The sequence below is a fragment of the Leucoraja erinacea genome, chromosome 23, assembly GCF_028641065.1.
Source record: "Leucoraja erinacea ecotype New England chromosome 23, Leri_hhj_1, whole genome shotgun sequence".
Lineage (NCBI taxonomy): Eukaryota > Metazoa > Chordata > Chondrichthyes > Rajiformes > Rajidae > Leucoraja > Leucoraja erinaceus.
The window spans coordinates 4,538,841-4,562,592 of NC_073399.1; the positions used below are offsets into that span (position 1 = coordinate 4,538,841).

Sequence of the window (23,752 nt, forward strand, 5' to 3'; positions counted from 1 at the left end):
ATATAAATGTTTAAATAACATTTAATCAAGTGTTTGTTGTTCAAGTTTCTACTTGGCCTCCTTTAGTCCAGACCTTAATTTCACTCATACAAGGCTGCAAAATATCTGGTGCAGAAAGTTGAGTGAAAGAGAAGAACCTCTGAATGACAGTCTTACACGAGCAATCCTCTCTTTCCCCACCCACCAATCTCACCTGCAAAAATATTAATAATGTGCGAGTAAGATCAAAATAACACTGAATTGTGGAAAATGTTGTCTAGATTTTGGCAACTAGAATGATACTGTGGAGAGCAAAAAAAGGGCTTTCATCCCCATCAACTATCTGGATATCAGTCTGAAGAAAGGTCTCCACCCGAAATGTCGCCCATTGCTTCTCTCCAGAGATGCTGCCTGACCCGCTCTGTTACTCCAGCATTTTGTATCTACATTCCCCTCGTGTCATGCATTCACGTTTTACCTTTGCATTCGCCTCCAGGTAATTGTACAGCACGTTGACTGAGATGGTGAGATCCCCGGTGTTGAATGGATAAGAACGGTTCCAACCCTGTGGCCCAAATTTCCGCCTCTCTGCCACAACGGCATGAAAGTAGCAAAGAGCAAAGAGAATGCTCTTGAATTCTCCCAGAGATTTGCTGCCTGAATAAATACCCAGGGCTCTGTTACTCCAGCGTTTTTTGTATACTACATTCCCCTCGTGTCATGCATTCACGTTTTACCTTTGCATTCGCCTCCAGGTAATTGTACAGCACGTTGACGGAGATGGTGAGATCCCCGGTGTTGAATGGCTAATAAGAATCGGTTCCAACCCTGTGGGCCCAAATTTCCGCCTCTTGGGAATCCAGAAACGGCATGAAAGTATTGAATAGGAACTTGAGGGGTACCTTTTTTTCACACAATGGGTAGCAATGTTACAAAATTTTGAGATTTTAAAAATCAAGTCTGCAATTTATCCCATCAGATAAAGCATAACAATAAGTTTAATTTGACACCAAATTCACTTTCATATCTCAAGTATTAAAAAAGTTATGGCCATTTTCATACTCGGAAATTAGCATCTTGTTCCCTATTGATTTTCTATGGACATTACAAAAAAGCTGTGATCTTGGATAATCAAAGGCCCATTTCATAAGGAAAGATTAACATTTTCCAGCCTAAGTGTTTATTCTGGTTTAATTCCAATATAACGAATTTTATATCATTACTAATTTTACTGGAAGGAAAGAGTGTTCAATTGCTGTAAATAAATGCCCATTTAAATCAGCTTTCTAGTGGGTTTTTTAACGCGCATGTTGACAGCGCTTGGATTAGTGCCCTCAAATGCCGAGAAAAATACTGCGGGATATAAAAAAGCCCAAAAAACTACGCTATAGATAACTTGATATATAGGGGCATATTCCCCATTTAATGTAAAAATAAGGTAATCTTAATTGTTTGCTTTATAAAAACCCTGGGGTCTTTGCGTAATCCCCTATTAGACTATATTTGGGCCTCTAATAAACCTTTTGCAGAGGAGCGATTTTTGTTTTAAGGTGAGATTAGGGGAAAGATTGATTGGCTGAGGGCAGATTGGATGGCGAATCAGGTAGGTTTTTTTTTCACACAATGGGTGGTGGGTGTGTGGAACGAGCTGTCAGAGGAGGTAGTTATTATTAGCATCTAAAAGACACTTGGACAATGTATATGGGTAGAAAAGGTTTAGAGGGATGTGGGCTAAAAGCAGGCAGGGGGGACTAGCTTAGATGGGACATCTTGGTCAGTATGGTCAAGTTGGGTTGCAAGGCCTGCTTCTGGGCTTTATGACTCTAATCACTTCATCTCTTCTGAATTACTAGACATAACATTGGAGAGAGAGTTAAAAAGTGTCAAACAGCTCATCAAACACCTTCTTACAATGAACATGTCCGATCATATGGACTTTTTGAAGAAAACGTCGGTAAAACATTTCTATTGTCCCTATAGGTAATCAAACAACCTGTAAAACTCCCAGCTGTTCAAACATCCGCAGCATTTAAACCTGGCCCATTCCTATTCACCAATAGGATTTACTTGATTTCAGCAATCAGTTATCCACCATCTTCCGTTTCTGCATAATCACCAATAAATGAAACGATTTTTGTACTTGCTGAGAGTATCAAAAAGATCCACTCACATTATCTTCCTCCTAGTGCAGGCATGTATTGGAAGAAGACAGAACTAAGTTTAACAGCAGAACGTTGGTTGGTTGGAATTATCAGACACAATCTGTTCTCAATTGCCAGCATATAATGAGCTTTGCAGCAATCTGAACTTGCACAGTGTCAGAACAGGATGTGGTTTAGAGTGCAATAATGATTTAAGTAGAGCAAGAGCATGCCAGATTGAATACTCATTGCATCCATGGAGAGCACAGGGGCTATCTTCCCCCCGGCAGAAAAAAACAATGAAAATGCCACTTCTGTTCACTCTCCAGTGTCCTACATCATAAATGCACAAATGTGCCTTGGATCAAATTTGGTTCTGATTTGTCCCAAAGTTAAAATTGTGCCAGGCAGGAGCTGAAATGCAGCCAGAGTACAAGTTAGGGTTCTGGTGCAGAACCATGATGTGTATGCAGGGCAGCAGAGGACGAATAATTGTTGTGAATTCATAGCCCGACACAGGTTAGCACCTCAGTGATACTGGGGAGAAAATTGCAAGGATAAGAATTAATTGAGTCTAGAAAAAGCTCCGAAATAAAAATTAAAAGTCGAGACTTTATCTAGATATGTTATCTTCGGTGTTGGGGTGAGGGCATTGAAGGGCAAATGGTATTAAATCAAGGAAATAACAAAATGCAAGTTAGAAGGCAGAAGCAAATGATGGATTCTTAAACAGCAAAACATGTACTGCATAGATCAATGTAATGGTCTGGTGGGATGTGGAGACACCAACTCAGCATACTGATATGCTGGAACAAAGTACTGGAACAAAGAGGCACAAAGTACTGGTACAGTAAAGTGTGTTCACGCAGGCACAGTGTATATCAATATACAACGAGGAGACACCAAGAAATTGCAGATGCAGGAATCTTGAGCAAAACACTCAGCGGGTCAGTCAGTATCTGTAGGGGGTCATGAACAGATGGCATTTTGTGTTCAGAGCCTTCTTCACACGGGTCCCGGCCTGAAATGTTGTCAGTCCATTCCCTCCACAGATGCCGTCTGATACTTTCACCACCACTTTGTGTTTTGGTAAAGATACACAAGTATGTTCTTCCAGGTGTATTCCATTCTGTAATATGTTCGCACCTGTTCACCATATTACCACCCTATAGCTTTTAGCATGTTAGGTTAGCTAACTGGAGCAGTTTGTCCAAGGATATCCAACTTGTGTCACTTTTGACACATGTAAAAGACTACAGAGAGTTCTGCAACACCAGAGAATAACGTTAATCAAAATTTCAAATTAAGCTTAAATGTCTCAGTATTCTTACGAGAGAGAAGAGGATTTACTGTGTCTATGCCGTAAGTTACCTGATTGAAGTTATCGAAGGCCTTGTGCAAGTTGGCATGCATTCCAGTTGGGGGCTCATTGGTGATTTTGATAGAGTTCTCCAAGATACCCTGGGGAATAATGTGCCCATCGGGTGAGGGGGCCGGTTCAGCACTGATGAAGACTCGGAAGTTCTCGTTACTGCCCTCACTGTGTTGTTCCATTTTCTTCTCCAGGTTACTGAGCCACTTTGCAACGAGATGGATATTCTGCACAGAGAAACATTTAATCCGCAAACATTAATTGCTATGTCATATTTACATATTCGCTAACAGTGTGAAAACACTCACCTCCAGATTCAGGAGAAACACATAGCTTCTATCCAACCATTATCTGACAACTGAATCAACCTACAACAACTAGAGAGCAGTCCTGAACATCCATCTGCCTCATTGGTGACTCTCGGACTATCTTTGATTGGACTCTGCTGGCTTTACCTTGCACTAAACGTTATTCCCTTATCATGTATCTATAAGTGGCTCGATTGTAATCATGTATTGTCTTTCTGCTGACTGGATAGCATTCAACAAAAGATGTTCGAGAAGGAACTGCAGATGCTGGAAGATCGAAGGTACACAAAATTGCTGGAGAAACTCAGCGGGTGCAGCAGCATCATAGATGCTGCTGCACCCGCTGAGTTTCTCCAGCAATTTTGTGTACATTCAACAAAAGATTTTCATTACACATGCGGGGCCTATCCTATCCACTGGCCCCTTCTCTGTCCATGTTTAGTCAACTTTGTTTTCATGATACCAATGTCCCATACAGTTCAACATTGACTATCTGCCTGCTCTGTCGGACGATGGTGGAAAGGGTCAAGAACTTCTAATTCCTGGGTGTGCACATTTCTGAAGATCTTTCCTGGTCCCAGCACACTGATGCAATTATAAAGAAAGCACATCAGCGCCTCTACTTCCTGAGAAGACAAAGGAGAGTCGGTATGTCAAAGAGGGCTCTCTCTCGAGCTTCTACAGGTGCACAGTAGAGAGCATGCTGACTGGTTGCACAGTGGCTTAGTTCAGCAACCTGAGCATCCAGGAGCAGAAAAGGATGCAGAAAGTTGTGACCACTGCCCAGTCCATCATCGGCTCTGACCTCCCCACCATCGAAGGGATCTATCGCAGTCGCTGCCTCAAAAAGGCAGCCAACATCATCAAGGACCCACACCATCCTGGCCACGCTCTCATCTCTCCGCTACCATCGGGCAGAAAGTACAGGAGACTGAAATATGTTACATCCAGGTTCAGGAACAGCTTCTTCCCCACAGCCATCAGGCTATTAAACTCGCCGACAAACAGATTCAGAACTGTAACAGCCTATTGCATTTATCTGCTTATTTATGTGTATATTGAACAGAACTGTTCTGTATTTTTGCTTACAATATTCTGCCGTGCTGCAGCAAGCAAGAATGTCATTGTCCAATGTGGGACACATGACAATAAATTCTCTCGACTCGACTTGACTAACAAAGTCTATCTTACCCCCTCTCCCCGAACCAATTGTCTATTCAGCCATTTTTTTTATCATCCCATATACCCCAAGTTAGATTGGACAAATGGATTGATGTATTTTCAACATCGGAATTTCAATTAAACAGACAGATTGCCAATTTAGAAGTGATTCTGTGAGAGGTTTTCAGTTACAAGTTAATTACCGGCTGGATACTTAGCCCAGTGCCAACCTGTTTAACTGCCTCAAACTGCATCCAGAACATATGCTGGATGCTTGGACATTTCAATAACTCAACCTATTTCATTTCTTTTTCACCCTTTGCTGTCTTTTGATTTCTGGATCTGAGTGGCTGTGACATGCAAGGCAATAAAAGAGCATTTGCAGCAATACTGAAACAACCTCTATGTTTTACCAACTCGTAAAGCTGCAGGTCACAAAGGAATTACATCCTGATCCAATACATCAAGGACTGCTTTCATGCGTTGACTGATGGGAGGTTACAGTCTAATAAATTGTCTTTCATGTAACATAGAAGTGGATGTCAGCAGGCCTGAATATATTCTTGCTAACCTGGCATTCCCTTCTCTCATTGTTCACATTATGTGTGAACACACAGGTCCCATCAGATCAGCTGTTACAAACAGAAAGCTCCATTTTCATCATCTGCCACCCTTCACCTTGACTTTCTTTCCAAAGAAGAAGTCACCCATTCACCCTTCTGGAAAGCACAAGACTTTGTCTAAAGTGCAGTCCCAGGCATGTGATTCTTGATATTGATCAGTGGTTGTAAAGGAAGTAACTCGGTGATCTGGCCATGTGTCAACTCTGGTAGTTTCTCAGGTAATGCAGAAGACATTGAAATAGTCCTTGCGGAGGTCTCTCAGGGTTAGCTTCTGTCTGAAACGTTCATTCATATTGTGCATGAACAATGTATAGGGAGGAACTGCAGATGCTGGTTTAAACCGAAGATGTAGCAAAGAATAAAGAACTAAAAACCTAAAAAGGGATCTAAAGTTTTACAGAAAATGGTCGCAGAAAACACAGATGGCATTTGGACCATTGCAACAGTGCTAGCTCCATATAAAAGGAAAATTAGTTCTACCCATGTTTTTTCCTGCACCCAATTTTAAGCAAGCATTCGCAATGTTCCATTCCCTACACACCCTCTGAATCTATTGAAGTTCAGAAGATTATGACCAATGTTTCTGTCATTTCCTCTCTGATTTCCCTCATAAACGTTGGGTGTATTTTCTCTGGACAGAGTGACTTTAAGTACAATCCAAAGAATATGAGTCTGGAGAAGGGTCCCAACCCAAAACATCACCTATCCATTTTCTCCAGAGACGTTGCCTAATTCGCTGATTTACTCCAGAATTTTGTGTCTATCGTTTGACCTTTCTGGGACCTGATATTTATCAACATTTATCCAGTCCAGAATCTCAACTATATCTTCCTTTGCTGACACTCCGATATAATCTTCCTCATTGGTAGAATTAGAATGAAACCTCTTTTGTATCTTAAAACAGAGGAAAGGTTTTTGAGCCTTATAAGGCAATATGCCATTGTAAGGAGTTTAAGAGGGAACTGCAGATGCTGGAGAATTGTAAGGAGTTTGCCCAGAGCAATGCCATTGTAAGGAGTTTGCCCAGAGCAACCTAAACAATGTGGAATAGTGGAATGCAATCTGAATTTAGAAAGATATTGCAAATACCAACCCAACTATAAATGTGACCATAGTTAAAATTGGTTTATATTGTTTTAGCCTTTCCAGTTTCTAATTTATCAATTGGTTACATTTTAAATATGGAGATAATTGCTGATCATATTTTCATCTTTTATTTGCACTTGGGTTCCATTTCTGGCAGCACATCCACCTTGTGACTTCCGTAACACAACCCTCCCCGCCCTCTAACCCCACACAATGATGGCCTCAGCCATGTGCACTGAAACCGTAAACATCCTTCATGTCACGCCCGGGTTTGTTCACATCCACCCTGGTTCTCATCCCCCACCCTCCACAAACTTCAGCTCATCTGACGCTCCATCAGCTGTGGAATATTTTGCACTGTCTCAGTCACCTATTCTGTTGATTGAAAGATACAGCATGGAAACAGACCCTTCGGCCCATCGAGTCCATGCTGCAGTTGCAAACTTGGAAATTAATTTCCTGGACCCTTGCACCTCTGTTTCTCCCTTCACTCCGACAAGACTTTGTGTCTCTGTCTAAGATTTTGACTGCACATCCTCGTTTGCCTCAGGTTTCATGTTGCATCATATCCTCTGCTAAAGGCTTTATATAAATGCACATTTAGTTTGTTTTAGTTTTAGAGATACAGTGCGGAAACTGGACCTTCGGCCCACCGAGTCCATACTGTCCAGTGATCCTCGCATATTAACACTATTAACACTGGGAACAATTTACATTTTTACCATCCCAATTAACCTACATACCTGCACGTCTTTGGAGTGTGGGAGGAAACCAAAGATCTCGGACAAAACCCACGCAAGTCATGGGGAGAAGGTACAACATCCGTAGTCAGGATCGAACCCGGGTGTCTGGTATTGTAAGGCAGTACTTCTATTGAGACGCAGTGCATATTATCCACATGATGGTTAAGTTCCTGTTTTAATTCGTTAAGTACCTAATTACATGGAGGTTGGTAATGCAGGATGATGCTTCATTGTCACAGCATATTACTGAACCCTTGGTAACCCCATTCTTTCTCACACTCAATGGATAACTGGTTCTGGGCCAATTTCTCAGAATCATTTCCAAGCTGCTTATCTATTCATGGACTGTTTTTTCCATTTATATCCGTCGGATTCATTCTTTCAAGCAAAGCTACTTCTCTGAACTGAATCAAATGCCTGGATAAGCAGAAAATCACAACTCAAATTATAGAACATTTTCTAAACTAAACACCCACTCTGAACAATCCTGGAAGCTGGACAGCCCAAATGCCAGACAAAGGAAGTACCCATTACAGTTTTAAACAGCAATTTAACTAGAAAATATCCGTCAAAAGCAACACGCAGTAAAATGCTTAACTTCATTGAGCTTTCCTATCGAAAAGAACAACAAACTATTACGACTGGTAATTGCAATGAGAGTTTGAGAATGGCTGCAATCTCCCCACTTTACAACAAAGTCAAAGCCTGGCAGCATTGAACGAGGAGATGAATTGCACAGAGTTTGCTGCAAAAACTTGATTAACATCTATCTTCCAACTGGCAGTTTGCAGTTGTTTAATTTACTTTTGTAACTGAAGCTAACTCAGCAACAACATGTGGACAATGTAGCTACTCGCACAATGAATTGGATTGATTGTGAAATAATTGAACGGGTATTTCTGATAATGAACTTAAATTCCTGGATTTCTGGTTTAGCACTTTCTTTCAATATGTCATGTTGTTCTATTTAGTTTACTTTAGTTTAGTTTAGGGATACAGCGTGGAAACAGACCCTTCAACCCACCGAGAGACTAGCTCCATCCTACACACTAGAGTCCAAACTGCTGACCTGACTTGCCGCAATGGCTACTGATTGCACCACCGAATATCGATATATTCTTCTTCTCGCCCCGCAAACCAGCTCTCACCCTGAATCCACCCTTCACTGTAGTGAGAGGAGCCTCCTGGCACGTGAGAAGTCTGTGGTTAACAAATAGTTCATCGTGCTGGGCTTGGTATTGAGGGAGGGTGGGAAGGGCAGTGGACCCCTGTTATTGGGGGACTAACAGTGCATTTCGGAATGCTATTGGCTAGATGCAGTACTATGGCAGTCACTCGGTATAAAGCAGGCATCCCCCCCGGCGAGCTCCTTTATTCTTGGACGGGCTGGATCGCAACTAGCGCCATGGAAGGGGGCATAAATAGAGGGTGGGGTGCTGCTGTAGAGGCCATGTGCAAACCTAGATAAGTAGATGTATACTCCCGATTGCCAATAAACTGTTCAGCCTCACCGACGGGCCGTGTCACAACAGGTGCTTCAGGAGGGGTGATGGACAGAGAGAGAAGTGGGTTGTTGAAGGGGCCCAGATATCTAGATATTTACCTCCTATTGCCAATTGATTTATATTGTAACTCATGTGTGAATCTTTTTCTGTTCTACCTGTCGGATCCTTGAACTCGTTCCCTTGCAACACCCATCAATGGCTGATGGATACAGGCTTCACTGATATACTCTGCCCGGTTCATCGTGGACCTTGTATGGCACTGGAGACATCAAGATAAATGGTTGAAATTAAGAAGTTAGTTCCTAGTTTTACCAATAACCAACTGTAGAATATATCTTTCTTTCTTTGAGACGAAACATTTAAGTTCCGTTATTTTGGATAAAAGCTTATATTAAAGTGGTTTAATCATTTAATATATTTTGTTTATCCATTAGGGAGCACTGCAGCTGTCTTAATAGAGTTAAAATATTCTGCCATGAAGCAGGTTTGTGTACCGTTATTAAGAACCCAAACACTTAGAGAATTGTCTCGTGAGGGATCACAACAAAGTAACTCAGAAGACAATGCACAAGGAAGGTCTATTTCAGCAGCATTACTTGTGAATGAGAGGTTGTCACCAGGGTGAATTTTACGCCGTCCACCATCAGTGCAAAGATGCTGTGATATGTCAAGGCCAGTCTAGTGAGAAAGGAGACCACCATAATGGTTTAAGAAATACTTCAAGAAAACAGTATTCGCCTGCCAAACGCTGATATCAAGTGAGATATTGTGAAGTAACGGATGGCCTGGCTGTACAGGTTGTAGCTTTTGAAAAATGTGGCTATTTTAAATGAACCAACTGCATTGTTGATGTTAAGTATTTTACTTGTAAGATGGCACTGGAGGATGGCAACTCTGCATGCTGGTCCCAAAGGTGGCTCTACTATCATCTCCTCGCCTGCTCCATATGGACGGCCTCGGAGATCGGAAACAGTCGGCGCTCATGAGCGAGCTGCTCACTCGTGATGGACGGCCACCGACGCTGCCTGCTGTACGAGCAGGCCTTCCTGGAGCAAATGCCCGAGGACATCCGCCTGCTCCTCGCTGGATTGGACTTTGCCGACCCCCTGCAGCTCGCCGCATGGGCCGATGAACTGTGGCTCGCCACGCAGCAGGACGGCCGACCCATCAATCGGGGTGTCCGCGCTCGTGCACCAGCAGCTCCGCGGCGATGCCCAACCCTCTGCTGCCGTCCCCGTGCCGCGGCTACCCGCCAGCGACTGGGTTAAGTGGTGCTACTACCACCAACGCTGGGGTGACGAGGCCCGATGATGCTGCACCCCCTGCTCGTTAGGGGGAAATACCTCGGCCGATCATCAGCTGAGGCTATCGCGATTGGTCAGAATCACCGCCTCTACGTTGGGGACCTCAGTTCCAGACTTTGCTTCCTCGTGGACTCCTGGGCCGTCGTGAATATCCTCCCCCCCGACTGGACTGGACACCCGTGCCGGTAGGCGAGGCCCCATCCTGACCGCCGTCAACCGTAGCACCATCCGCACGTATGGCACGCGGGCTCTTTCCCTCATCTTCGACTCCCGCCCATATTCCCGGAATTTTACCATCGCGGACGTAGCCCAGCCGTTGCTGGGCGCCAATTTCCTCCGCTATCTTACCTTACTCAATCAACTCGACTCGACTCGCCAAACTGCCATCTTTCTCTTCACCATGCCTTTTTTACTTGTGTTGGCTTGATTATATTCAAACATAATATTATCTGATTTGATTGGATAGCATTCAAACAAAGGCTTTTCACTGTACTTCAATTCAATTCAGTTCAATTCAACTTTAATGTCATCGCACAAATACAAGTATCAGTACAACGAAATGCTGTTTTGCGTCAGTCCGTAGTAGTTGTACATAAAGAAAACAAAAAAAAAATAGAAAGAGGGAAGATACAGAATAATCAAGAAATACAGAATAATTAAACAATGGGGACGGAGGGACCAGAGAAATCTATCGTCGGGACTCCGAGTTCAGCAATGTGATTGTGTTGTTGTAGAAGCTGATAATAACAAACCTAACCTATTTCATTATCAATCACTACAAAGCAAACACTAAGAAAATGTTTCAAAACGCATTCTTTTTTCTCTCTGCAAATGAACTCCAAGCATATGGCGAACAATATATGTCACAAGGAGAATTAAAACGGCATGAAATTGTTTTGCAGGCTTGGGTACCAAATGAAAACCACTACAAACAGCCGACACATGCAATTTCTTCCATTTGTACAAATTAATTAAATTCAGGACAAAAGATTTAATCTCATTCTCATTCACAGAAAAAAAACACAAATGGAAAAGATGTGGGCATTCTCTAATACTGACTTTGATTAGTCAGACAATTGATATGTTCTTGTGGATAATTATATACATTAATGGTTGCTTTTTCTCGTTAAACAAATAGGTTGAAAATTAACAACTTTACTGGAATGCACAGACGTCGACCACAATGCAAAGTGAAGACAGGCACAAAAGACTCGAGTAACTCAGCAGGTCAGGCAGCATCTCTGGAAAAAAATGAATAGGTGACATTTTGTGTCAAGACCCTTCTTCAGACCTTTCGGTCTCGACCCAAAATGTCACCTATTCCTTTTCTCCAGAGATGCTGCCTGACCCACTGAGATACGCCAGCCTTTTGTGTCTATCTACAATTTAAACCAGCATCTGCAGTTCCTCATTACACAATGTAAAATGAACAAGATATGTTTAACCTGGACGTCTGCATAGATATCCATGAACTGGAAGCAGAGTCAAGATCTAGATACTTGGTGGGCATAGGGCCAACAAAGTAGAAACTATTTTTTTGAAACACATGACAAAATTAACATTTTAGCATTATGAAGTCAATGGGAAAATGAGAGGGAGTGAGAACTTTACAGTATATATTATGATCACTCCCCAGTCTGATCACTTTACTTTACTTTACACTCTAGAACTACAGCGTGGACACAAGCCTTTGTATACACCAAATTGCACAGATCTACATATGATCAGGTTGAGAATTTGGCAATAACTAAATTGCAGGAAAGTACAGATGCCTTAGATGGATGGATCAATATGGATTCACAGAGTATTTATTCGAAGGAACACGATGGTTCAAATTGAGTGGATATCATCCAGATTTCAATGTAATGGAGCAGATAGGGTGGTGGATGTATGGAACAAGCTGCCAGAGGGGGTAGTTGAGGCAGGGAATATCCCAACATTCAAGAAACAGTTAGACAGGTACATGGATCCGCGCTATTTCACTGCACATCTCGTATGTGTATGTGACAAATAAACTTGACTTGACTTGGATAGGACAGGTTTGGAGGGATATGGACCAAACGCAGGCAGGTGGGACAAGTGTAGCTGGGACATCTTGATTAGTACAGGTGTCAGAGGTTATAATAATAATAATAATAATAATTTGATTTATAGAGCACTTTAAAAACAAACATAGCTGCAACAGAGTGCTGTACATCACTAATCATTGACAAAAAAGTTAATACACACCAAAAATAACAATCAAAAGAAATAGTAGGAAAAGACATGTAAAATAAAGAAACATCAAAAACACCACAAACAGAAGCAAAGCCTCAGGCATGGTCAAAAGCCAGGGAGTACAAATGCGTTTTAACACTGGATTTGAAGATGGACAGTGAGGGGGCCTGTCTGATGTGCAGCGGCAGGGTGTTCCAGAGTGCTGGAGCAGCAACAGAGAAGGCTCTATCCCCTCTGAGCCTCCGACTAGACCTCGGGGTTGGGAGGGAGAGATAGATCTGCCATGTTTGAATGGCGTAGACTTGATGGGCCAAATGGTCTAATTCTACTCCTATTCCTTATGGCATGTTGGCCGGTGTGGGCAAGTTTGGCCAAAAGGCCTGTTTCCACACTGTCAAAATTGTATTCCACAGAGTAACACAGTTAATTAGATAAAGCCCAGAGAACCAGCCTGTAATAATATATCGGAACGGCAGCAATATCTGATACATACCTGCAAGATGACCCAGTGGCCCTCTTTGGCTGCCAGGTCCAGAGCCTGCTCAGCCACCACCTCCTGGCCTTGGCCCAGTGACACGTTGTGAAAGTTTCGATTGTCAAATGTAAAACCCAGCTTCTTGCCTGCAGTTGAAGAACAAATAATGAGAGTGCAGCACTCCATCTTTTGTTAGTGTGATCTAATTCACTCATGCTAAAGTGATGAATCAGCATTTTGGCGTACATGGTCTCAAATAAAAATATTCAATACAAAAATATTAATGGGAAAACACAAACAGAAAATAAGGATGCAATATACTTTATGAAACTTTGAGAAATTATTAACTTTTATTCAATATTTGTAGAAAGTTTGGAAGTTCATTGAAACATGCCATTGGCTAAATTACAAAAAAAGACCCAAAGTGCTGGAGTAACTCAGCGGGTCAGGCAGCATCTCTGGATGGGCGACCACTTGACCTTCTTCTATTGGGCCTACCCCTTATTCTTAAACTGTGACCCCTGGTTCTCGACTCCCCCAACATCAGGGACATTTTCCTGCATCTACCCTGTCCAATCTTCTAAGATATTTATAAGTTTTTAAAATATACCCTCTCATCCTTCTAAATTCCAGTGAATGCAAGCCCAGTCGACCCATTCTTTCATCATATGTCAGTCCCGCCATCCCGGGAATTAACCTGGTGACCACTGCACTCCCTCAATAGCAAGAATGTCCTTCCTCAAATTAGGAGACCAAAATTGCACACAATAGTCCAGGTGCATTCTCACCAGGGCCCTGTACAACTTCAGTGGGACCTCCTTGCACCAAAACTGTTGGGGGAGTCCAGAACCAGGGGTCACAGTTTAAGAATAAGGAGTAGGCCAATTAGGACTGAGATTTTTTACCCAGAGCGTTGTGAATCTGTGGAGTTTTCTGCCACAGAAAGCAGTGGAGGCCAATTCACTGGATGTTTTCAAGAAAGAATTAGATTTAGCTCTTTGGGCTAAGGGAATCAAGGGATATGGGGAAAAAGCCGGAACGGGGTACTGATTTTGGATGATCAGCCATGATCATATTGAATGTCGGTGCTGGCTCGAATGGCCTACTCCTGCACCTATTTTCTATATTTCTATGTTTATCTTGGCAGCCTATTTGGCAGAGACGGATGATCCTGTTCCTGTGCTGTACGGTATACATTCTGTTATATTCTAGCCCATCATCTCTATTACTGAAAGCTAACTTATTTCTCTCTTTCCAAATCCAAATAAAGAGACTTAAAATATTAGTGACAAATCAGACTTGGAAATAGTAACCGAATCTGCCCAACCTTCTAACTGTTTCAAGCATTTTCTGTTTTTTCTAACAATCCACTTCAAAGTTTTGAATTTTTTTTGGTGCATAGATTGGGAAAGGTGGAGACGTGTGGTCGACAACAGCCACTTACTGGTGTCACGTGCCTGGAGTATTTCAGCAGCACGTAACATGGAAGAACAGATGTCTGACAGAAAAGCTGGGGAAGATGGTCCAATATCTGCAGTTTATCCAGTTAACCCCTAAACTAACAAATGTCATTGCTACAAAACGCTTTCAAATTGTTTTGTTTTTGCCAGCGATTAACATTTATTTGTTCAGGTTTATTTCAGTTTTATCTCATGAAAAATTGGCAATAAAGATACGTGAAACATTACCATGTCTTTCTACGTCCTTGAGTGGATCGACACCAGGAGACAGGATGAAAAACATCGGGATGGCTGGACCAGATTCGTCAAAGGAGGTTGCAAAATCCAATGGCCTCCCCACAACATACTTGGTGCCCAATCTTTCTTCAACAAAATCGCTGAGGAGGTGAGGAGAGGTTTTTATTATTGTGTCACAGCATCCACCAACTTTGATGTTCAAAGCTGGTTCACCAACGATCAAAAATTAATTCACATCTGGCAAACGTTCATCTACTGAAAGTGTTGATCCATCAGTATGGAGGTGACCTACATTGAGGCAGCATCTATGGAGCTTCTTCAGACTGAAGAAGGGTCTCGACCCGAAACGTCACCTATTCCTTCGCTCCATAGATGCTGCCTCACCCGCTGAGTTTCTCCAACATTGTTGTCTATCTTCGATTTTTCCAGCATCTGCGGTTCTTTCTCATACATTGAAAGCCCAGTTCATTTGCTTGTTTCAGTCTGAGAATGTGCTTTTATACCAAGGAACTGGTATAAGGAGAAAGTGCTGAATGATGCAAAACGTTGTCAAAATGTTGCGAAGGAAATAGGCAAAGTTTCGGGGCAAAATCCTTCTTTAGACTGAAGAAGGGTTTCGGCCCGAAACGTTGCCTATTTCTTTCGCTCCATAGATGCTGCCTCACCTGCTGAGTTTCTCCAGCATTTTTGTCTAGCCTAGGTATGATCTCCAGTTGTGCCCAGTATCTGAGACAATCCACTGATCCACAGTCTCTCAGACTAGCTAGGCCAGGCAAGGTAAAGTATATCATAAATACAAGGGTATTGATATAGTTGCAAAATCCTCGTCCACATTTGAAACACCACTCAATCTTCCTGTTATTATTGATACCATTGTTTTCATTATGAAATAAACGCAGAACCCAAGATTAAATTTAGTATAGGACCAAAATGGAACAATTGCATCAAAATAATCAGCTAAGCACATGTTGATTCGGAATTTTACGGTACATAGTTTAACACCTAGTACCAATACACAAACGCCAAATCAACAATGAAGATTTTAGAAACTTCAACCCACAAACCATTAGCAAGGCATTGTCCAAAAGGTTCATTAACAATTAAAGCCCCTGGTGTCTTTGTTCTTACCGGACGGCATAGGTCATTCTGTCAGGACGCAGAGCCCTCATCATACACAGCTGTTGCAATGTTGATTTGTTTTTCCATTCTTGTGGAAACTTCTCTTTCTCTGGACATTCACACTCCACAAACTTCTTCCACCGTTTGGCAGAGCCTTCGATATCACGGTCAAGGTTTCGAAACTCCTCCATAGATGCTAGAGCCTAACAACATAAACAAGTGTTTACTTGGTCCAGCAACAGCTTTAACTATTTAAAGGGGCAGCATGGTGGCACAGCAGTAGAGTTGCTGCCTTACAGCGCCAAAGACCTAGGTTGTCTCTTCGGAGTTTGTACATTCTGCCTGTTAGGTTTTCTCTGAGAAATTCAGTTTCCTCCCACACTCCAAAGACGTATAGGTTTAGTAGGTTAATTGTCTTGGTATAAATGTACAAAATGTCCCTAGTGTGTGTACGATAGTGTTAATATGCGGGGATCACTGGTCGGTGTGGACTTGGTGGGATGAAGGGCCTCTTTGCGGGCTGTATCTCTAGAAAAATACTACCATCAAGCAGATGATGCCTACGTATATATTGTGACAATCTCCTGCTGGCTTTGCAAAATTGGTATTTCATGCCTGCCTGATCAACGGCTTGCACAGACTCCGTGAAGTTGCTACATTTGTACAATACATAAGAACTAAAATCATTGCTTGCAGTTTGATCTATTAACAAGCCACCTAAGGATGATTACAACAGTATGATAAGTGTAAGTGACTTGACAATAAAACTCAAAGGACAAAGGACATTTATTGTCACATACACCAATTGGTGCAATGAAATTTGAGTTTCCATTGCAGCTCACCAATAAAAATAAAACACAGCATTAAAGAATTTGACATTAAACATAAAAACATCCCCCCCCCACAATGGTTCCCACTGTGAGGGAAGGCAGCAAAGTCCAGTCCTCTTCCTCTTGTTCACCCATATTTGAGGCCACCGCAGACACCGCAACGGCAGCCCGATGTTTCAGGCCGTCTCGCCGGTTGATGGAGCTCCGGCGTCGGAAGAACACTCTCAGCGGCCTGGAGTGTCTGGAACGGCCGCTTGCGGCCAGAGACCGCAGCTCCCGAAGTCCACAGGCCGCGCTGGTTGGAGCTCCAACACTGGCGATCTCGGCAAAAGATCCCAGGCTCCGCGTTGTTTAAACTCAGTGCCGCCCGCAGCTGGACGCTCCACAAAAACACTGACTCATTGACACTTATCAATAATATGTGCACTCATTCCTTTAATGAGTGAATTATTTTATGAGATGAAAAATATCTTATCACTGCTGTCTCTTTTCTCTCTCTCGGAACTTAATAGTTGACCTCCCTTCATTTTGTTTTAGTGTTTGTACCCTATTTATTAGTAAATTCAAACCTTTCTATATCTCCCTCCTTCTCAGTCCTTCTGAGTTATCCAACATCTTATCAATACCCTTGTATTTATGATAGATATTACCTTGGTTGAGGAGATGTCCTGCTCGTCCCCTGCCCCCTTCACACTTATCAGCTCCCACTATCAGTAAATTAAAGCTGCAGGAACTCTGACTAACAGCACTTGAATCTTGTAATCTTTGATTAGGTTTATGTCAAGTTCTTGAGAAAATCTGGGTAACAGGGAGAGGTTTGAAAACAAATAATCACAAAATGATTTGCTGGCCTTGGAGCTTAATTAGATGAAGAAATGAAAGAGCTGATGATTATTTAACCCAAAAGCTTAAGATGAATGTGAATGCAAATTGATTTAAAAATTCAGCTAGTTTTGGATATGTGTACAGTAATGATTTAATTGCTGAAGTGTAAAATTGGTAATTGTTTAATCTGCTTCAAGAGGCAGAGTCATCTATCATAACACAATATGTTTCCACAAACAGCTCTGTGATAATGTCTGAGAAATATGTTTGCTGTTCAAAACACAAAGTGCTGGTGTAATTCAGCGGGTCAGGCAGCATCTGTGGAGGGAGTGGATGAGTGACATTTCAGATCAGGACCCTTCTTCAGACTTCTAATGAAAGGCCGCAACCTCAAACGTTGTATGTCCATTACCTCCAGAGATACTGCCTGACCAGCTGAGTTACTCCAGCACTTTATATTTTACTCAAGATTGCAACATCTGGATCTCCTTGTGCCTCCATGTTTGCTGTTCGACTGATTTTCTGATGTACTTCCTCCAAATTGCTAATCCTCAAGCAAATTTGGTTAAATTAATATACATTAACAACTAAAAGAATGATCACCATGTGCTTGACTGCAGACATAAGGATTGACCATCAACTAACATTTGAAAGACTGAATTTTTTGAAGAGGTTACTCGGGAAATTGATGAGGGTAAAGCAGTGGATGTTGTATATATGGACTTCAGTAAGGCCTTTGACAAGGTTCCTCATGGAAGGTTGGTTAAGAAGGTTCAATGGTTGCGTATTAATGGTGGAGTAGCAAGATGGATTCAACAGTGGCTGAATGGGAGATGCCAGAGAGTAATGGTGGATGGTTGTTTGTCAGGTTGGAGGCCAGTGACGAGTGGGGTGCCACAGGGATCTGTGTTGGATCCACTGTTGTTTGTCATGTACATCAATGATCTGGATGATGGTGTGGTAAATTGGATTAGTAAGTATGCAGATGATACTAAGATAGGAGGTGTTGTGAATAATGAAGTAGATTTTCAAAGTCTACAGAGAGATTTATGCCAGTTGGAAGAGTGGACTGAAAGGTGGCAGATGGAGTTTAATGCTGATAAGTGTGAGGCGCTACATCTTGGCAGGACAAATCAAAATAGGATGTACATGGTAAATGGTAGCGAATTGAAGAATGCAGGTGAACAGAGGGATCTGGGAATAACTGTGCACAGTTCCCTGAAAGTGGAATCTCATGTAGATAGGGTGGTAAAGAAAGCTTTTGGTGTGCTGGCCTTTAGAATCAGAGCATTGAGTATAGAAGTTGGGATGTAATGTTAAAATTGTACAAGGCATTGGTGAGGCCAATTCTGGAGTATGGGGTACAATTTTGGTCGCCTAATTATAGGAAGGATGTCAACAAAATAGAGAGAGTACAGAGGATATTTACTAGAATGTTGCCTGGGTTTCAGCAACTAAGTTACAGAGAAAGGTTGAACAAGTTAGGGCTTTATTCTTTGGAGCGCAGAAGGTTAAGGGGGGACTTGATAGAGGTCTTTAAAATGATGAGAGGGATAGACCGAGTTGACGTGGATAAGCTTTTCCCACTGAGAGGAGGGAAGATGCAAACAAGGGGACATGACTTGAGAATTAAGGGACAGAAGTTTAGGGTTAACATGAGGGGGAACTTCTTTACTCAGAGAGTGATGGCTGTGTGGAATGAGCTTCCAGTGAAGGTGGTGGAGGCAGGTTCGTTTTTATCATTTAAAAATAAATTGGATAGTTATATGGACGAGAAAGAAATGGAGGGTTATGGTCTGAGCGCAGGTATATGGGACTAGGGGAGAATGCGTGTTCGGCACGGACTAGAAGGGTCGAGATGGCCTGTTTCCGTGCTGTAATTGTTATATGGTTATATAGTTATATGGTTATACTTGGAGCAAGACAGACACAAAATACTGGAGTAACTCAGCGGGACAGGCAACATCTCTGAAGAGAAAGAATGGGTGACATTTCAGTTCAAGAACCTTCTTCAGACCAATACAGAACCCAGTCTAAAGAAGGGTCACGACCCGAAAAGTCACCCATTTTTTCCCTCCAGAGAAGCTGCCTGTCCCGCTGAGTTACTCCAGCACTGTTTCTATCTTCAGTTTAAACCAGCATCTGCAGTTCCGTCCTACACTATAATTGGAACAATGCAGTTCAATTCTTTTGGTCAAAGAAAGTGAAAGTGGGGAAAATATGAAAAAAAACACATTTAGTAGAGTACAGTTAAAAAATATCATCGATATTTTTAAGGAACTGAGAATTCCCCCAAATATTTGACACAAAGTTGGCTGTAGATCTTTGTCACTCCATGTACACCTCTTTCGCCTATCACCTTAAACCAATGTCTCCTGTTTTTTTATTCCACTGCATGCAAAAGATTCAGTGCATTTACCCTGTCTATTCCCCCTCGTGATCTCGTACAGCTCCTCAGCTTCCTGTGCTCCAAGTTATAAAGCCCTAGCCGGTCCAATGTCTTCCTATAGCTCAGGCCCTCAAGTCCTGGTAACATCCTCATAAACCAATTGTCCTTTTCATGAACTGAGAATCATCCGAGCCTTCCTGGTTTGTCAAACTCATGTTGAGTTTCATTTGCCTGGATAGCAAAACAAAACAAAACTCTTCGCTGTATCTCAGTATGTGTCACAATAATAAACCAATATCACATTTAGCCAACTGAAGTCTTGAATAACCAGTTTATCTTCTGCAGTATGCAATAAATAAGTAGAGACCGCTGAATAACTTCATGACTGGATCTGCTACAAGCTCAAGGGTTTGATAATTTGGTGGGTATCGCTGTTTGTATATAAAAATAATAACAATATAAATCGTACAAAGGCATCATGTATCCTTACAAAGAATTACATGACAGCAAGGAAATCAGGGACAAAGGGATGAAGGAGAGGCTGATGAAAGTGTTCCTTCTATTTAGATAACCAAAATGGGAAAACGGAGTTTTGAATTAATTACTACAATGCCAATTAATCAAATCAGCGGTGGATGTACGGATGAAGGGAGCTGATGTATCCAGGTTAATGAGTGTACATTGCTGGGTTGGTTTACCACAGTCAGGTTTCTCCAACTATTAGTCCTTAAGGAAATTTAGCAAAAGCAATATACATTAACAACTAAAAGAATGATTGGCTTGTGTTTTTCTTAAGAAATAAGGTCTAGTCTTCAACTGACATGGAGAGGGGGGAGAGAGAACAAAGGAGGGATGGCCTGTGGTAACTACCATAAGGCGAGGGGGGAGTGGGGGAGGAGGGTGGGGGGAATGGGGAATGGGGGGGAAGAGGGAGGGGGGAGTGGGGAGGGGCAGGGGTCAGGGGGGAGGGGGGGGGGGGGAGGGGGGGGGGGGGGAGGGGGCAGGGGAGAGGGGAGAGGGGGTGAGGGGTGAGGGGGGAGGAGGTACAAAGAAGGACCCAGCACAGGATACATTGCGACTTTGTCAACGCCATTTATGTGGCGACATTTTGCATACCTTGCAAAACAAAGAATTTCACTGGGACTCAGGTCCCCTTCAAATCTTTTCTCTCTCACCTTAAAAACCCCGCATCCTAGTTTTAGTCTCCTCTATCCCTGGAAAAAAAGACTGTGATCGTTTGTCTTATCTTTGCCCCTCATGATTTATTATTCCTCTCTAAGCTTCCCCCTCAGGTTCCTGTGCTGTTGGGAGGAAAGCCAGTTTTTCCTAATAACTCACACTCCAGCCCTGGTAGCATCCTTAGCAAAACATCCCTGAATCCATGCCAGCTTATTGGCATCCTACATATAGACCAGTGGTTCCCAACCTTTTTTAGCTCATGGCCCCCTTGGGCTCTTTGATTTTTCTCTGCCCATCCCCCCCCCCTCCATTAGCGGAAAAAAGGTGGCCCCCAAATTGTTCTGTGGCCCCCTGAGATTTGCCATGGCCCCTTTTATGGCCCCAGGTTTGGAATCACTGTTATAGACAATCAACCATAACTTCACACAATCCTGTCAGTGCAGCATCACCAAAGTCTAGTACATCTGCAACTGTACTTAATTAGTTCATTTTATTTTTAATACCCCACAATCAATTCAGTTTTGTTTTACACATACTGTAAAAAGTATTCCTGGAATGCCAGCCCCTTTAAAAAGCTCAGTTATAACCTTCTCAATACATTCGCATTTTCATGGTTTACAATAGCTGCGTCTGATTTCTGTCATTGAAGGAAAAAAGCCTCTCCAGGCACCCACCTACTTTCTAAACTGGTATTATTTTTCAGGAACTGGTCATTCCTATTGCCCATTAATAAACTATCAAATTAATTTCTGTACAACTTTAAATGGTCTGCATTATGTCTTGTTGCAAATCTATTTTCCAAATATCGAAAGCAAAATATTGAAAATATATCATATTTTGCATTGTCTCAGCTTCCTAAGGGAATGTAATATCCAATGCTGATGAGTTAAAATAAATTCTAAAATGCAACATGCAGCGACAGATTAATTACTGAGAGTCAATTATCCTAAATAAATTACACAAGATACATTGTCAAAACACTTACTGGAATCTGCAAACTAACTAAAGTGAAAAGCTAGAGGTGCATTTTTATGAATCATTGACTAAGCTCACCATCCATCCATCCATCCATCCCTTGATTCTTGTTAAACCCCTCTACAGCAAGCTGAGAAATATATGCTCCTTTAATTGTGGCTCTATATCAGCCCCAAATTTTATTGCTGCGCCATTGGTGAATTTGTATTCATCTGTCAAGTCTCTAAGCTATGGAATTCACTCCCTAAATCTCTCAGATTCTGCAGCTCTCTTTCTTCTTCAAGGCATTTCCTAAATCCTGTTGTTGTCGTTACTTGCCCAGCTCTCTCCCACAACCAAGAGGCAAATGTTGTTCCTGCAAAGTGCCTGGGAAGATGTATGATATTAAAAATATTCTACAAATTCAAGCTATAATTATGGTGAGGTGTACTGCAGCTGGGCCAATTCTATTTTTCATCATTCTTTAATTTAAAAATGATTTAAAGTACTGCTTTGACATCACCTTTTTTTAATCATCTATTACAATTTCCGTCAATTTGTTTTCAATAGACCCACATTCACCTTTCCTGCCTTTTGCTCATTATATATTTATTAAAAAATAGATGCTGTTAGCTTTCAGGCCATTTGCAAGATTTCTTTTCATATTTCCTTTTTGTATACCTTATTGCTTTTCTGCAAATACTTGGCTATGGTGAAATTACAGTCATAGAGGTGAAATCACGACCCAGAAATAGAGTTCTATGGTATATAAATTGGTTCTCACTTTCTTTAATGCAGTTAATAGAGGTGAGTGCAAAGAGGGTATGTTTTAATTTTTTCCATCAACATCATAAAGTTTATCCCAGTTTGCTATGCATGCACAACAAAACACTATGATTAGATTATAGGTCTTTCCGTAATAACTGTGGAAGCAGGTTACTAAATTGAATTCATTAAAGTATATATTCATACCATGTGAATATATGGATGAGATCAGGAATTAAGTAAGTGTGGGTTCTATATTCTATGGGTGAAACAACTTTGATGATCTGAAACATAAAGCGGCTTGGTAGCACAATGGTAGAGTTGCTGCCTTACAGCGCTGGAGACCCAGGTTCGATCCCGACTATGGGTGCTGTCTGTACAGAGTTTGTACGTACACGGGTGTGTTGGTAAAGTGGTTTGGTAAATGTATAAATTGTCCCTAGTGTGTGTGTTGGATAGTGTTAATATGCGGGGACCACTGGTCGGCACGGATCTGGTGGGCCGAAGGGCCTGTTTCCGCGCTGTATATCTCTAAAGAATACATAACATTTTAATTATTGCTATTACAATGATGGTGCTTGTAAATCGATGGGGGTTTTTTAAACGATGCAGTATTTGACAAACAAAAAAAATGACCAAACACCATCAAAAATAATAACGCATTCATATTTAATAAAGTGCATTTGTGGTTGTGTTAACATTTTCGGCTTTTGTTTAATAAATAACTCATGCCCTGCGCAATCCCAAAAGCAAACAGCGATAATCACTGTGGGAATAATTGGATTACATCGCCTTTAATGCAGCTGAAAAGGGCCAGTGGAGAAAGAGGCTACTTTTATTTACATTTGTGTCACAGAGTTGAATAAAAATGACTGCACGTTCACAACAAATTGCTTCAATTACGTTGCAGCTAATTCAGTAAAATCTAGCCACGAATGCTTAAGGATGCAACTTATTCGCTGTGATTTGCTCTGGTATTTTTTAATTATCTTGTCGAATAAATTATTTTGAAAGAAGGCACAGAGTGCTGGAATAAGCAAGTGGGTCACAGAGTCATACATCATGAAACCAGGCCCATCG

The 23,752-nt window shown here is 41.9% G+C and overlaps 1 protein-coding gene across 1 annotated transcript in view; it reads right to left on the reverse strand.

Annotated features, from left to right (window-relative positions):
• Window positions 1-23,752, reverse strand: part of LOC129708122 (dynein axonemal heavy chain 9-like) — a 295,482-nt gene that overhangs the window by 41,025 nt on the left and 230,705 nt on the right. Inside the window, exons 60-65 of the mRNA XM_055653686.1 lie at window positions 15,740-15,933; window positions 14,603-14,751; window positions 12,933-13,060; window positions 3,492-3,719; window positions 2,146-2,161; window positions 458-654 (exon numbers count right to left, since the gene is read on the reverse strand). Coding sequence (XP_055509661.1) covers window positions 458-654; window positions 2,146-2,161; window positions 3,492-3,719; window positions 12,933-13,060; window positions 14,603-14,751; window positions 15,740-15,933 — 912 coding nt within the window. The remainder of the gene's footprint in view (window positions 1-457; window positions 655-2,145; window positions 2,162-3,491; window positions 3,720-12,932; window positions 13,061-14,602; window positions 14,752-15,739; window positions 15,934-23,752) is intronic.